Source organism: Globicephala melas, chromosome 2 (assembly GCF_963455315.2).
Source record: "Globicephala melas chromosome 2, mGloMel1.2, whole genome shotgun sequence".
NCBI classification, from domain to species: domain Eukaryota; kingdom Metazoa; phylum Chordata; class Mammalia; order Artiodactyla; family Delphinidae; genus Globicephala; species Globicephala melas.
The window spans coordinates 92,698,195-92,713,598 of record NC_083315.2 but is presented as its reverse complement, the minus strand read 5'-3'; the positions used below and the strand labels follow the sequence as shown (position 1 = coordinate 92,713,598).

At 38.4% G+C, this 15,404-nt stretch overlaps 1 protein-coding gene across 2 annotated transcripts in view; it reads right to left on the bottom strand.

Moving 5' to 3' along the window:
* Window positions 1-15,404, bottom strand: part of INO80 (INO80 complex ATPase subunit) — a 131,773-nt gene that overhangs the window by 82,285 nt on the left and 34,084 nt on the right. For both annotated transcript variants that reach the window (XM_030842983.2, XM_030842984.2), the window contains exons 6-10: window positions 14,943-15,063; window positions 13,640-13,854; window positions 4,806-4,859; window positions 2,973-3,176; window positions 111-306 (exon numbers count right to left, since the gene is read on the bottom strand). In XM_030842983.2, coding sequence (XP_030698843.1) covers window positions 111-306; window positions 2,973-3,176; window positions 4,806-4,859; window positions 13,640-13,854; window positions 14,943-15,063 — 790 coding nt within the window. The remainder of the gene's footprint in view (window positions 1-110; window positions 307-2,972; window positions 3,177-4,805; window positions 4,860-13,639; window positions 13,855-14,942; window positions 15,064-15,404) is intronic.

Below are 15,404 nucleotides of genomic sequence, written 5' to 3'. Positions count from 1 at the left end.
TCAATATTACCTATTGATCAAGACAAAACGTGCAAGAATTAATGAGTATAACCTGAGATATGAAAAAATTTTGGGTATCTCCTTCCTCCCATTCCTGATTCAGGACTCACCATAATCCTCCTGTGTGATGTTAACTACCACCCCTCCACCAATGTCAATTTGTCTCTGTGTAGAACTATCTTCCAGTTTCCTTAAGATTTCTTCCTGGATCCCATCGTGACCCATGTCTCGTTTGCGACTCATGAAATGGGCATACAACTCTGTCTGGGTGATGAGGAAGTTCAGTTTTCGCTGCTGCCTCTTGGCCTAAAGGGGAAAAAAGATGAAAGTGAAAAGAGTCAAATCACCAATCACATACAAGGGTAGTCAACAGAATTCACTATACATAGTTTGCAAACAATTCCTTTACAAAGTATTTACCTTTAGAAAGGTAAAAATTGTTAATGAACAAATTTTATTATAACTAAGTCAGTGGTACTAAACGCAAGGAATAATCTTCATTTATAGCCTAATAATAACCTATGTTTTGCTCTCCTTTACAAAATAAAATCTTTTTTCCACTAGGCTTCTGTCTAAAATGCTTACTTCTTTACTGTATTACTTTTCTTTAATGGCACTGAGATACCAACTAAATTCAAACAACATGCTTTACTTAATAACTTGGGTGATAAATACACGTGTACAGCTTTATTATTTTTAAAAACATAAATGTGTCCAAAAATCTTCTCTAACACCGAAAGGCAAAATAAATGACGAAGAGCTATAAATTATTCTGAAAGTCAATGAAGGAGATATATGAGAATAAGAAGCCCATGAAAAAAGAAAATGCTCCCCAAAACAGCCTACTGTTCATCTGTGATAATGATAGCTATAAAACATGAATATAGACCAAATACAAAATCACAAGCACATATACCTTTTTTTAAAATATGAGAAAGCTAAATTCAAAGTGCCTCTGAAATAACCTAGTAAGAAAAATAATCATTGTCAGTAAAAATAATTCTTCAAGATAAACAATAAAATGAGTAAGCAAATGATTCAAAAGACTGAATTATATGAAATACAGCATACACAATAAATACCAAATCAAAGAATCATTATTCTGCATGAACTATTTTATAATAAAATTCATATGAAGTATACTTGATTTATCCTTGATCCACCTCCACAAGAGAAAAACAACAATAAAATAAGGAACATGGCCAGGAAGGACATAAGTCCCAAAGTATGCTACGCAAAACTAGACTTTCTCCTTAAGGTTTTATAACACTTTAGCCAAATTCAGATTAGAAAAAAAAATCTGAGAGTTTGGGAGAAAACTGATTTATTTTCATAAAGGATACAGATGTTCATGTTCTAAAGCTAAAGTACTGTCAAGAAAACCTTTCTAGGAACTTCTCTGGTGGTCCAGTGGTTGAGATTCCGTGCTTCCACTGCAGGGGGCACGGGTTCATTCCCTGGTGGGGAAACTAAGACCCCGCAAGAGGCACAGTGCAGCCAAAAATTAAAAGAAAACCTTTCTAAATTAAACCATAAAAAGTAACATTTTCTTTAACTTTAAGGAAGTCAACTACTATGTGCCTAAATGAAGAAGGCAAATTAAGGGAACAAGGATACATCAAAAATGTCTTAATTCAAAAATTCAGAGAAAAAGACACATAAGTCAACATAATCACAGATGAAAGCCTCATCAGTTAGCTATCAACATAACTGAGAGAATGTCTCACAAACCTAGATCATAAGCCAAGTCAGTTTCAAAACTTCAAGATCTGTGACTAACTCAAATGCCTCTAAACTCAGTGAGCAAATATTTCCATTAGCATCAAAAGTTTACTAACTCAATAGTATGTTTATCTTCCAGGCAAAGAAACAAGTCACCCAGGGACTTAAGAGAACTGGGCAAAATCCATATTCCCCCTCAAAGGCATGAGACAGGAGGGAAGAGAACTCCAAAGAGTCTCCACGGCTCTGCTTTGACAGGAGTACTACCTATACCCGAAAGAAAACATTCAATCCTGATTCCCTTCCTCCTCCAGACCTCAACTGTCCTTCCACTCATCCCAATGGGCTTACCAATGGCAACATAATAACTCTGTCCTCTTAATCTCTCCTCTTGCTTCCCTGAATAATACTCTCAGCTGATACCAAGCTTAGCAAGAGAACTGACTGCAAGTTAAAACAGAAAAGTAGGTGGCAGCAGGTGGGGAGGGGGGAGGTGTCTCAGAAAACTGAGCTAGTTGTCCATTGTCCCTATCTGGCCCTAAATTTGGCAACCAGCCCTCATCTTCCAACAAATCGAAATTACAGCCAGCATCTGGAACCAAGCCCAGATAAGCTCTAAGCTGTTTTCTTTTTCTTTCATTCCTTTTCTTTTTTTGTGGGGGAAGGCTGGGGAAGGGTGTCCTCCAGAAATATTCAAAAGAATAAGGCTACAAAGAATAGAGGAAACGGGGACTTCCCTGGTGGCGCAGTGGTTACGAATCCGCCTGCCAACGCAGGGGACACACGTTCAAGTCCTGGTCTGGGAAGATCCCACATGCCGCGGAGCAACAAAGCCCGTGTGTCACAACTACTGAAGCTTGCACGCCTAGAGCCCGTGCTCTGCAACAAGAGAAGCCACTGCAATGAGAAGCCCACGCACCGCAACGAAGAGTGGCCCCCACCTGCCGCAACTAGAGAAAGGCCACGTTCAGCAACGAAGACCCAACACAGCCAAAAATAAATAAAATTAAAAAAAAAAAAAAAAAAAAAAAGAAGGGAGGAAGTGAGCACAGAAGAGGGGTGAAGGCCAGGGAGAGGGCCTTACTAAAAGAATAAAAACAGAACTGATTTACTGGACTAAAATCAAGTTATGTCTTAAAATATGTTTTCAAACATTTCATTAGTTAGATTTATAACTTATGAAATGCTAACCAATCTCTTAATATGGCTGCAGCAATTATGGTTTTCAAAATTTCATGCTATTGCCCTACCTCCCGCATTTCTTCATCCAACTTCCGCTGCTCCAAGGCTTCCTTCTCTGCACGTTTGCGGTGTTCCTTCTCCACCTTCTCATACTTCTTCCAGTACAGAAGCATTTCCTTGGTGAGGCGGCGAGCACGAGGTAAGGTCTCCTTACAGTTTTTCTGGGCCTGCAAGGCAGCTCGTCGCACCTCCTTCATGCATTGGTGGGCGAGCTGCAAGTGACAACAATGTTATCACATTGGAGGAGGACCAACACCAGGGCCAGTTCTCCCTGGACTCTAAACCACAACATCCCTCAACCTGTTCAGGGCATATAGTCCTCCTATGGCCACATCTCTTTCTCCCTAATCTGATTAACGTCTCTATACAGTCCTATGAGCCAGTCCCAGACCACAAAGTAATATCAGGGATGAGAAATCTACAGATACATTGCCTTAGAAGATGAAAAAAAAGTATAATAACCTAAGATGTTCTGGGAAGTTTTGAAATATTATCATACACATTAATAATAAAAGCTTTCGGGAATTCCCTGGCAGTCTAGTGGTTAGGGCTCTGCACACTCACTGCTAAGGGCCCGGGGGTTCAATCCTTGGTTGGGGAACTAAAATCCCACAAGCCGTGTGGCATGGCCAAAAAAATTTTTTTAATAATAATAATAATAATAATAATAGCTGTCAGTGTTTATTATATGCTAGGCACCATTCTAAGCTTAACATATATTAAACTAATTCATTCTCCACAAAAACACTGTGAAGTTGATATTTTATATATAGATGAGGAAATGAGGATGAGTGACTAGCCCAGGGAAACACAACTAGTAAGGTTACCTCATCTAATTCTCACAATACCCAAAGAAAGTTGCATTAATTCCCTCTAAGGGAAAGTATTAATACCATCATTTCTTAGATGAAGAGACTGAGCACAGGATGACGGCATGATTTGCCCAAGGAATTAGCAGTTGGCTATGGTCTTACCCCCCAAAATTTGAAAACCAGAAATGCGAGGAAGAGCAATTTTATTTTTAAAATAGATTGAAAAAGAAATGGAACTGAGTTATTTGTAGTGAGGTGGATGGACCTAGAGCCTGTCATACAGAGTGAAGTAAGTCAGAAAGAGAGAAACAAATACCGTATGCTAACACATATATATGGAATCTAAAAAAAAAGGTTCTAACGAACCTAGGGGCAGGACAGGGATAAAGACGCAGACGTCACCACCTAGAGAGGTGGGATAGCGAGGGTGTGAGGGAGGGAGATGCAAGAGGGAAGAGATATGGGGACATGTGTATATGTATACCTGATTCACTTTGTTATAAAGCAGAAGCTGACACACCATTGTAAAGCAATTATACTCTAATAAAGATTTTTTTAAAAAAAAGAAAAAGACACAGACGTAGAGAATGGACTTGAGGACACGGGGTGGGGGAAGGGTAAGCCAGGACGAAGTGAGAGAGTAGCACTGACATATATACACTACCAAACATAAAACAGATAGCTAGTGGGAAGCAGCCGCATCACACAGGGAGATCAGTTCGGTGCTTTGTGACCACCTAGGGGGTGGGCTAAGGAGGGTGGGAGGAGACGCAAGAGGGAGGAGATATGGGGATATATGTATACATAGAGCTGATTCACTTTGTTATACTGCAGAAGCTGAAACAACATTGTAAAGCAATTATACTCCAATAAAGATGTTAAAAGAAAATAGATTGAGAACATTTAGAAATTCTCTTAAGTACTATTAGATTAAGTATCAACAGGTCACAAGAGACAAGAGCAGCAACCATAGATCTAAATAATAAGAACACATTCCAGCAAAACATAAAATGGGAAATATAATCGTACCTTGCGGCTATTGGTGAGAAACAGGTTACGAGCTGAAGCTTTCTGCTTGTTGGCCTAAAATAGTTAAAAACAATAATTCATTTAGGATTCTTTTTTGAAATACAATTGTGTAGACTGGCACCGTACTTTACTGATCTCCTCAAAGATTAAAAAATAAAATGCCAAACCAAGCGTAGTCAAAATACATTACTTCTTTCAATTAAAATAAAATACATTACTTCTAAGAGTCACCCAAATGTACCAACTCAGAACCACACATAAAGCTCCTAAAGCCTCATTAAAAAAAATAAACTGGTGTTGTATCTGCCTTAAATTGAGTCTTCTGTATCCTTCTGGAAAGAATTTAAGCTATATTTAAGGCTTGAAGTGAACTAGGAAAATGTAACAACATACCCTAATCCTAGCACCACCCTGATTTAGAACACTGCTTTCTAGGGCCAATATGCAAAGAAGCTGAGACAGCAGGGCACTCAGATACAAAAATCATTAGGAGAAAGGTAAACTAGCTTCTTAGTTTGTGATTCTAGCCCTACCTCCAGCCAAGGCAAACCCACTGCCACTATTATTCAATTTTTACCACCACTTGACCTCATCTTCTTCAACAAAAATTCCAAGGCAGACCTAACACAATATGACTCAGCAGCCCACAACCAAGTCCCAAGCTGCTTATTATGTCTACCACTTCAGTTAAAAAAAAACTAGCTTCAATAAAGAAACCTGATTTTAACCATGATGGTCCATTTATTTGATGTGGGAAAGAAGAGGCAGAGCTGAGTGGCTCTCTGACTATTAAAGAGATCTCCCCCAGACTGTAAAGAAACAATGGGTGCGAAGTTATACAAAGGGCCTGAAAGCCATTTCGATAATAATCCCACCTCAGACTGTCTGACTAAGGGAATTTTTAGGGCTTTTAATAAAAACTTTCTCTAATTCTAAAGCAACTATTGCCACTTTAAAGATAAAAATCTCAAATATTCCCACTGAATTCCTTATCATCAGAGGGCATCATCTGAAGCCTCTTCAAGTATGAAACAAGTTTTTCTGTAACTTTTCCCATCACGAATGTTCATACAAAGTCAACAGGCACATGAAAAGGTGCTCAACATCACTAATTATCATAGAAATTCAGTCAAAATAAAAATGAGATATCACCTCATACCTGTCAGAATGGCTACCATCAAGAGGACCACAAATAAATGTTGGAGAGGATATGGAAAAAGGGAACCCTAGCACACTGCTGGTGGGAATGTAAATTGGTACAGCCACTATGGAAAACAGTATGGAGGGCCCTCAAAAAACTAAAAACAGAACTACCATATCGCCCAGCAATTCCACCCCTGGGTATACATCCAAAGAAAACGAAAACACTAAGTCAAAAAGATACACGCACCCCAATGTTCATAGTAGCACTATTTACAATAGCCAAGATATGGAAGCAACCTAAGGGTCCAAAAACAGATGAATGAATAAAGAAGATGTGATACACACACACACACACACACACACACACACACACACACACACACACACACACACACACACACACACACACACACACCGTAATATTACTCAGCCATAAAAAAGAATGAAATTCTGCCATTTGCAACAACATGGATGGACCTAGAGGGTATTATGCTTAGTGAAATAAGTCAGAGAAAGACAAATACTGTATGTTATCACTTACATGTAGAATCTAAGAAATAAAACAAACGAATATAACAAACCAGAAACTGTCTCATAGATATAGAGAATAAACGAGTGGTTACTAGCGGGAAGAGGGAAGAGAGGGGACAAGATAGAGGTATGGGATTAACAGGTACAAACTACTATGTATAAAATATAAAATAAAAAATAAATAAATAAATAAGCAACAAGGATATATTGTATAGCACAGAGAACTTAGCCAATATTTTATAATAACTTTAAATGTAGTATAATGTATAAAAATTTTGAATCACTATGCTGCACACCTGAAACTAATATTATAAATCAACTATATCTCAATTAAAAAAAAAGAATGCTCAAACATATACTCTCTCTCCAGAAATATAATTGCAATGGAGGGAGGGGAAGTAATTGCACAATGCAGAGGCACCATCATACTAAGGGATCAAAGCTAGTATCACAATATAGGGACAGATGAGTCAAGTGCCTCCTGATGAGGTATGTCAAGAACATATCACTCTCTAGTAATATTGCCAAAAATGCATAATTCAAATCTAATCCCAAGGAAACATCACACAAACCCAAATTCAAAAATATTCTACAAAATTATATACTCTTCAAAATAACAATGTCAGGAAAGATGAAGGCTAAGGAATTGTTTCAGAATAAAGGAGATTAATGAGACATGACAATTAAATGCAACATATAGTCCTAGATTGATTCAGGGATGGGGAAAGTGCTATAAAGGACATTATTGAAACAAGTGATGAAATATGAAAACCTATGGGTCAGATAATAATTTTTAATACTGCACTGTGGTTATGCACTAGATGATTTCCTTTTTCTTCGGAAACACACAATTATTAGGAGTAAATTTAGCACAAAATCTCAAACTAACCCTTAAAGTGAGTGAGGAAAAAAGTATGCATTTATATGGCAAAAGAAAATGAGGCAAACAGGTGCTAAATACAAGTAAAAGACACATGGCAGTTCCTTGCATTATTCTTGCCATATTTTTTCTTTTTTTTAATTTTTAGTTAATTTATTTATTTATCTATTTTTTGGCTGTGCTGGGTCTTTGTTGCTGTGCACGGGCTTTCTCTAGTTGGAACTACCGTTCTATTTTCAGTTTTCTAAGGGACCTCCATACCAATTTACATTCCCACCAACAGTGTGCTAGGGTTCCTTCTTCCCCACATCCTCTCCAACATTTGTTATTTGTGGTCCTTTTGATTAACAGCCATTCTGACAGATGTGAGGTGATATCTCATTTTTGTTTTGATTTGCATTTCTCTGATGATTAGCAATGTTGAGTATCTTTTCATGTACCTGTTAACCATCTACATGACTTCTTTGGAAAAGTGTCTATTCAAGTCTTCTGGCCATTTTCTGATTAGGTTGCTTTTTTGATACTGAGTTGTATGAGCTGTTTATATATTTCGGATATTAATCCTTTGCCAGTCATACCGTTTGCAAATATTTTCTCTCATTCTATACATTATCTTTTTGTTCTGTCAATGGTTTTCCTTGCTGGCCAAAACCTTTTACATTTAACTAGGTCCCATTTGTTTACTTTTGCTTTTATTTCTTCTTTTGCCTCAAGAAACAGATCCAAAGAAATACTGCTACAACTTATGTCAAAGGTTGTTCTGCCTATGTTTTCTTCCAGGAGTTTCATGGTTTCAGATCTTATCAGATCTTCTCAGGTCTTGAATCCAGTTTGAGTTTATTTTTGTATACGGTGTGAGGAAACTGAACTAACTTTAGAGTTATGGAAAACATGCAAAAAATAGTAGAGTTCCCTTACTACTTCCCACCCACGCTTTCCCTAATTTTAGCAACTTATATAACCATAGTGCAATTATTAAGAAAGGAAATTAACTGCCCTTTAGAGCCCATGAGCCACAACTACTGAAGCCCGTGAGCCACATCTACTGAAGCTCGCACGCCATAACTACTGAAGCCCATGTGCCTAGAGTCCATGCTCTGCCACAAGAGAATCTACCGCAATGAGAAGCCCACGCACTTCAACAGAGTAGCCCCCACTCACCACAACTAAAGAAAGCCCATGCAGCAACAAAGAGCCAATGCAGTCAAAAATAAATTAATTAAAGTTCCCTTTAAAAAATAATAAATAAAAAGTGATGCCTCTTGACACTTACGAATTTAAAAAAAAAAAAAAAGCAAGGAAATTAACACCAGTAAAGTATTAACCAAATTATATATAGATCTTATTTGAATGTCAACAACTTTTCCACTAATATCCTTTCACTGTTCCAGGATCCTACACAGGATCTCACAATGCGTTCATTTAGTTGTTCTTCTCCTTAATCTCTTCCTGTATGTAACATTTCCTCAATCCTTCTCTTTCATGTCCTTGACACTTTTGAAAAGCACCAATCAGTTATTCTGTAAAGTGTCCCAAAATGTGTGGTTTTCCGCTGTCTCCTCATGATGGGAATGACATCATTTACTATGGCAAGAATACCAGAGAAATGATGTTTTGATGATGTGCTCCTCTCAGTGCATCACATCAAGGAGTTCATGATATCAAAATTTATATTACTAGTGATGTTTACTTTGATCATTTGGTTAAGGTCCACTCTGCCAGTTTTGAAGCTATGCAACTTCTGTTTCTCCTCTACCTTTTGCCCTCTAATTTTAGCATTCATAAATGGATGTAGTCTGCAACAATTATTACTGTGGTATTTGCATAAAGATAATTTTATTTCCTTCTACACTTTCTAATTGGAATTCCTACTGAAAGGAAGAGTTGTTCCTTCTACACTTTGTCTATTCAAGTATTTACTTATAACAGTATGGACTGACAAATATTTCTTTTATTCTATGGGTCAAAATCCAGTATTATTCTTATTTATTTTGTTGCTCAAATTATTCTAAATTTCGCCATGAGGCGCTCCTTCAGGTTGCCTCCTGTGTTCTTTTGACAAGCCCCACCTCCCCCCAATCTTTCTTCAGAACTTCTTTACTTTCTGGCACCACTTAAAAATGTTTCTCATTTTGTCTTTGGCTGTCCTGCACGGCTTGCGGGATCTTAGTTCCCTGACCAGGGGTTGAACCCGGGCCCCGGCAGTGAAAGCACAAAGTCCTAACCACTGGACCGCCAGAAAATTCCCCAAGGTTCATTTTGTATTTTCCCTGCTGAGTTCTGGAATAAGGTACTTCTTCAAGGAGCCTTGGTTCCTCTTATTAGAGAATAAAAGTTGTTTAGAAATCAAGACCCAGGGACTTCCCTGGTGGTGCAGTGGTTAAAAATCCGCCTGCCAATGCAGGTGACATGGGTTCGATCCCTGGTCTGGGAAGATCCCACATGCCACAGAGCAACTAAACCCGTGTGCCACAACTACTGAAGCCCGCGCACCTAGAGGTGTGCTCCGTGACAAGAGAAGCCACTACAATGAGAAGCCCACGCACCGCGACGAGGAGTAGCCCCCGCTCTCCGCAACTAGAGAAAGCCCGCTCGCAGCAACGAAGATGCAACACAACCAAAAACAAATAAATAAGTAAGTAAGAAATCACGACCTGGTTGCCAGGTATCTTCATTGTTACTGGGGTGTCACTGCTTCTAGGCCCTCTCAGCAAACAGAACCAGAAAAAATATACATATGCATGCTAATCCATGCATACACACCCAAGTATATTTCAGTTATCTATCTGTATGTGTGTATATATATATGAAACCATGAATTTATACTGATACCTCTGATCCCAGTCAAACTTCATGGGCTTCATTTTAGCTTTCCCCTTCTCCTTACTTATAACTTCTTTCTCCAGCAGTGAGAAACTGGCTCATCTACAATATATTTACTTATTTGTTCAATCCTAGTATACACATAAAGTAGTTTCAAAATTGCTAACCTATTCATTACCCTATGAGAAACACTTTTACTATGTCAATCATGGCATTTACGCATAGTTCCATCAGTCTTTAGCCTTACATATCCAATCAAAATAATGTTCTCCTCAGTTACTTAGATGAGTTCTTTCTTCCCCACTCCCTGCAACTTGATCATGTTACTCATTTCTAATACAGTTAAGTTCATTTGTTCCTACTTTTATTCCATTTTGACCACACATCCCCCCAACCTCACTCTCCACCCACATCCTGGTTGGTTTAATACTGGAGGTATATCAGAAATCTGTGAAACATTACTATGGTTCTAAAAGTCAGCCTCATACAAAATATACTCAAAGACTCCTTCCTCCTCATCCTTGCTACCCTGTTCCCATTCCTTCCCTCCTTTCCACCCTTTTCCCACTTGCCCTCTATAAGGAATCAATCACTTTAATTTCTGCTTCATCCTTCTTGAATTTCTTTTGAATGAATTAGCAGATATTTGTGTACTTTCTTGTATTCCCTTTATTCTTACATGAAGGGTATACTTACTTTTTTGTGTTTTGCCTCTTTCACTTAACTGTATGTCCTCGAAATTACTTCAAATCAGTTCAGGGAGGTCTTCTTCATTCTTTATTTTTAACAGCAGTATAATAATCCACTGGATAGATCTACCATCGTTTAATTCAAGGCCCATGTATGAACATTTAGATTGTTTCTGTTATTTTGCAATTACACATAATGCTACAATGAATAACTTTGTTTACATGTATTCGTGTATGGTTGCTTTAGCTTTAAGGTAGATTCCTAGAACTGGTAGTGCTGATTTTAAAGGTAAGTGCATCTGTAGATTGCTAGGTGTTGCCAACTTACCCCACAACACAGTCCTAATTTGTATTCCTATCAGTAATTTATGAGAGCACCTGCTTCCCCACAGGCTCCTTAACAGAATGTGTTGTCATATTTTTAAATTTTTGCCAGTGTGATAGGTGACAAATAGTGTCTAAGTGTTATTTTAATTTGTATTACCCCAATTATGAGAGACTTTGAACCTTTTTAATATGTTTTAGAGCCATTTTTATATCTTTCTTTGCTAACTGTCTATTCTTGACATTTTCCCATTTGTCTACTGAATCTGTGGTCATTTGTCCCTCCATTTTTTTTTTTTAATATTTATTTATTTTGGCTGCACTGGGTCTTAGTTGAGGCATGCAGGATCTTCGTTGTGGCATGTTTAGTTGTGGCATGTGGGATCTTTAGTTGCAGCATGTGGGCTTCTTAGTTGTGGCATGTGAACTCTTAAGTGTGGCATATCTAGTTCCCCAACCAGGGATCGAACCCAAGTCCCCTGCATTGGGAGCACAGAGTCTTACCCACTGGACCACCAGGGAAGTCCCTGTCCCTCAATTTTTAATAGTTCTTTCCATATTATTAGAGGTAACAGCCCTTTGACTGTAGTATTCAATGTAAATAATGCAGACTTCCCTGGTGGCGCAGTGGTTAAGAATACGCCTGCCAATGCCGGGGACATGGGTTCAAGCCCTGGTACGGGAAAATCCCACATGCAGCGGAGCAATTAAGCCTGTGTGCCACAACTACTGAAGCCCGCACACCTAGAGCTTGTGCTCTGCAAAACGAGAAGCCCATACACCGCAACAAAGAGTAGCCCCCGCTCGCCGCAACTAGAGAAAGCCCGCATGCAGCAGCAAAGACCCAACACAGCCAAAAATAAATTTTAAAAATTAAAAATTAAAAAAAATAATATCTGCCGGTTTGTCAGTTGTCTTTTTTTTTTTTTTTTTGCGGTATGCAGGCCTCTCACTGTTGTGGCCTCTCCCGTTGCGGAGCACAGGCTCCGGACGCACAGGCTCAGCAGCCATGGTGCACAGGCCCAGCCGCTCCGCGGCATGTGGGATCTTCCCAGACCGGGGCACGAACCCGTGTCCCCTGCATCGGCAGGCAGACTCTCAACCACTGCGCCACCAGGGAAGCCCCTGTCAGTTGTCTTTTGTCATGCAAAAATTTATTTTTATGTGGCCAAATTTAAGAGTATTTTTTTTATTACCTCTGGATATTGAATCATAGTTAGAAACTCTTTTCCTACACAAACGTTAGATAGAAATGCAGTCGTTTTATTCTAATATTTGTATGATTTCTTTTTTTTACACTGAGATGCCAAATCCATTTGGAGTATATGTGTGAGATACAGACCTAATTTTATCTTTTACAAAATGGCTACCTCGTTGTCCCAACACCATTTATTAAAGGTACTACTGATCTATCTGCCCATTCATGTGTCAGTACCATACTGTTCTAATTGTAGAGATTTTATAGTATGTTTTAATGTTTGGGAAGGCTTTTTTTACTGTTTCCCTAGCAATTCTCGCATACTGACTTTTTCCACATTGAGTTTAGAATCATCTTCTCTAAATTCATAAAATATCCTGTTCATATGTCTATTAAGATTGCACTCAATTTATAATGAAGCAATTAACTGGGTAAAATGCAAACCACTGGTGAATCTAAGTAAACAGTATAAGGGGACTTGGTGGTCCAGTGGTTAAGAACTGGTCTTGCAAAGCAGGGACGCTGGTACGATCCCTGGTCAGGGAACTAAGATACCACATGCCTCGGGGCAACTAAGCCCACACACCACGACTAGAGAGCCCGCGTGCAGCAACTACAGAGCCCACGCACTCTGGAGCCTGCACGCCACAACTAGAGAGGAGCCTGCGCACCACAACAAAGATTCCGCATGCTGCAACTAAGACCCGACACAGCCATAAATAAATAAATAAACAAATAAATAAATAAATAGGGTATACAGACATTATTCCTGCAACTTTTAAGTTTGAAATTAGTATATCAAAACATTCAAGCAAATTAAAAGAGCAAAATGAATGCTTATACATGTTTTTCCTAAATCATTCACATTTTCTTCTAATACCTGTGATTATTCAGTAACATCCAAATGTTTATAAAGTCTAAGAAACACACGTCCATCATTTTATTTTAATTTCCTGCATTATGACCTATCAATTTGCTGTCAAATCTCTATTTCTTTATGTAAGAAAACTGCATTCCTCAAAGAGGTTTCCCTCCATTTGTTTGGCCAAGGAGCATAACACAACAATTATCTCATGTATTTTGATAAAATTCTAGAAAATCAGTTAACTGAAGAGAGTACTATTCAGGATTTTCCTAATTCCAAAAGATTAGTTTTCTTTCTGAACCGTGTGAAGGTATCTACCTCTCACAGCTTCTCTTTGGAGGGCAGGCAGAGAAACCATTCTATCTGGAGGCACTCACTTACCTTTGGTAGTTCCTTTTTCACAATGCTGAGCCATACTTTCCTGCGACGGGCATTGAGCTGCTCAATGGATAAGTGCTTCTTCTTGGTGCCAGGAGGAGGTGCATCATGAGAGAACTTGGCAAAGACTTTGGTCTGGTGGTGGTGGCGACGAGGGGATTCTTCAGAGGAAAGTTCTTCATCCCTTCGCCTTTTTTTCTTCACTTTTTTCAACTTAGCTGCAAAGGAAACAGACTCTCAGAAGGTTGCATTTCTTCCCTTCCACAGGAGAAAGTCACAAAACAACCTCATCACTTTAAGAAAAATCAAGGTTCTTTTCTCATTCCACTGAGACTGGCAATGTTTCTCCTTTTATCTATTCAGGTCCATGAATATTCCAAGAAGAAGCTAACACTACCTCAAAAAAGAACACTGGATACTCCCTCTGTTTACATGAAAGAGAAATAGAAGAGAACCTAAGAACTGTATTTCTTTTGAACCCAACAATAGGAAAGGAGGCTTATGAAGTATCATGAGCTCAAGTCATGATCAGAGGAAGGAAACTTTTCTACTTGGTAGCAATGTAAGGTGACTAAAGAAAAATAACAGAGAAAGAAAAAAAATGCATTAACTGATATGACACTGAGACCTGTGAAAAGAAAACTGCACATGAAACAAAAATCTAGTTTGAGAGGGAGGGTGGAAGGATGAGAAAATACTGAGATAAACAAGGAGGATGTGGAAGAAATAAGGGAAGAAGGCTGAAAAGAGTGTTTCTGTACAGAGTTCATGCCTTTAGGGGAATAAAATCTGCCTAGTACAGATAGTCTAAAACTTTCCTTTCCTATTTCCTTCCTGACTTCCAGCTGCTTGGAACTCAGAGAGGAAAACACATTTCCTGGCAAACGTGCAAACAAGCACTACAGAAGATCATCAGGAGGTGTCTATTTTAAATCACTACATACAGCAACAATGATAACTTATTCCAAATACTTCAGGTGACTCTACATACTTCCCTGTGTATAACTAACTTCTTTCTGTCCCAGAACATTTTCAATATTTGGAGAGTATGTAGAAGAAAAAAAGGAATAACCTAATTGGCTTAAATCTCTGGCAAAGAATCTATAGTTCTCATGTCTTCATAATTCTAGAATAGATCATAAACCAAATACAAAATAAATTTAATACTATTTACAACTAGTAATCGAATAAGGGAGACTAGGGTTTTTCAGATAAAGCAAATTTCTACTACATGGATTATGTTCAAAGCCCAAACGTACCTGGAACTAAGAATGAGTAAAGGTAGAAGGCAGGTCAATATCCTCACCTTTAAGTTTCTTTTCTTCCTTGAATTTCTTTTTTTTGGGTCCAAGAAGGTGCCGTTGCTGCTCATAGAAAGGGTCATATGTGGAGAGCAGTCCTGCACTGTAGTATTGGTATTGCTGCAACTGAAGTAGGCAAAGACAGTGATGTTTAGAAGGGCCTGTCTTTCCTACAGCACAGCCTTCAAATTATCTTTATTAAAGAAAGCTGATCCAGAGAAAAAACATAATTCCTACATACAGTATCCTTCCCACAAAGAGACCAATAAACGTTTAATACATCAAAGTGAATTATTTCCTTAACTTCAGAACAAAATGGGTTCATTAGCTATGCACATGGAAAGTTGTTGAAAATAACTTAAAAAAACAAATAAACAAAAAAAAAAAACCTTCATGATTCTGATTCTCCACCAGAATATTTACTTTGTCCTGACACATATTTATCATTGCAGAAAGGTCTCCTCTTC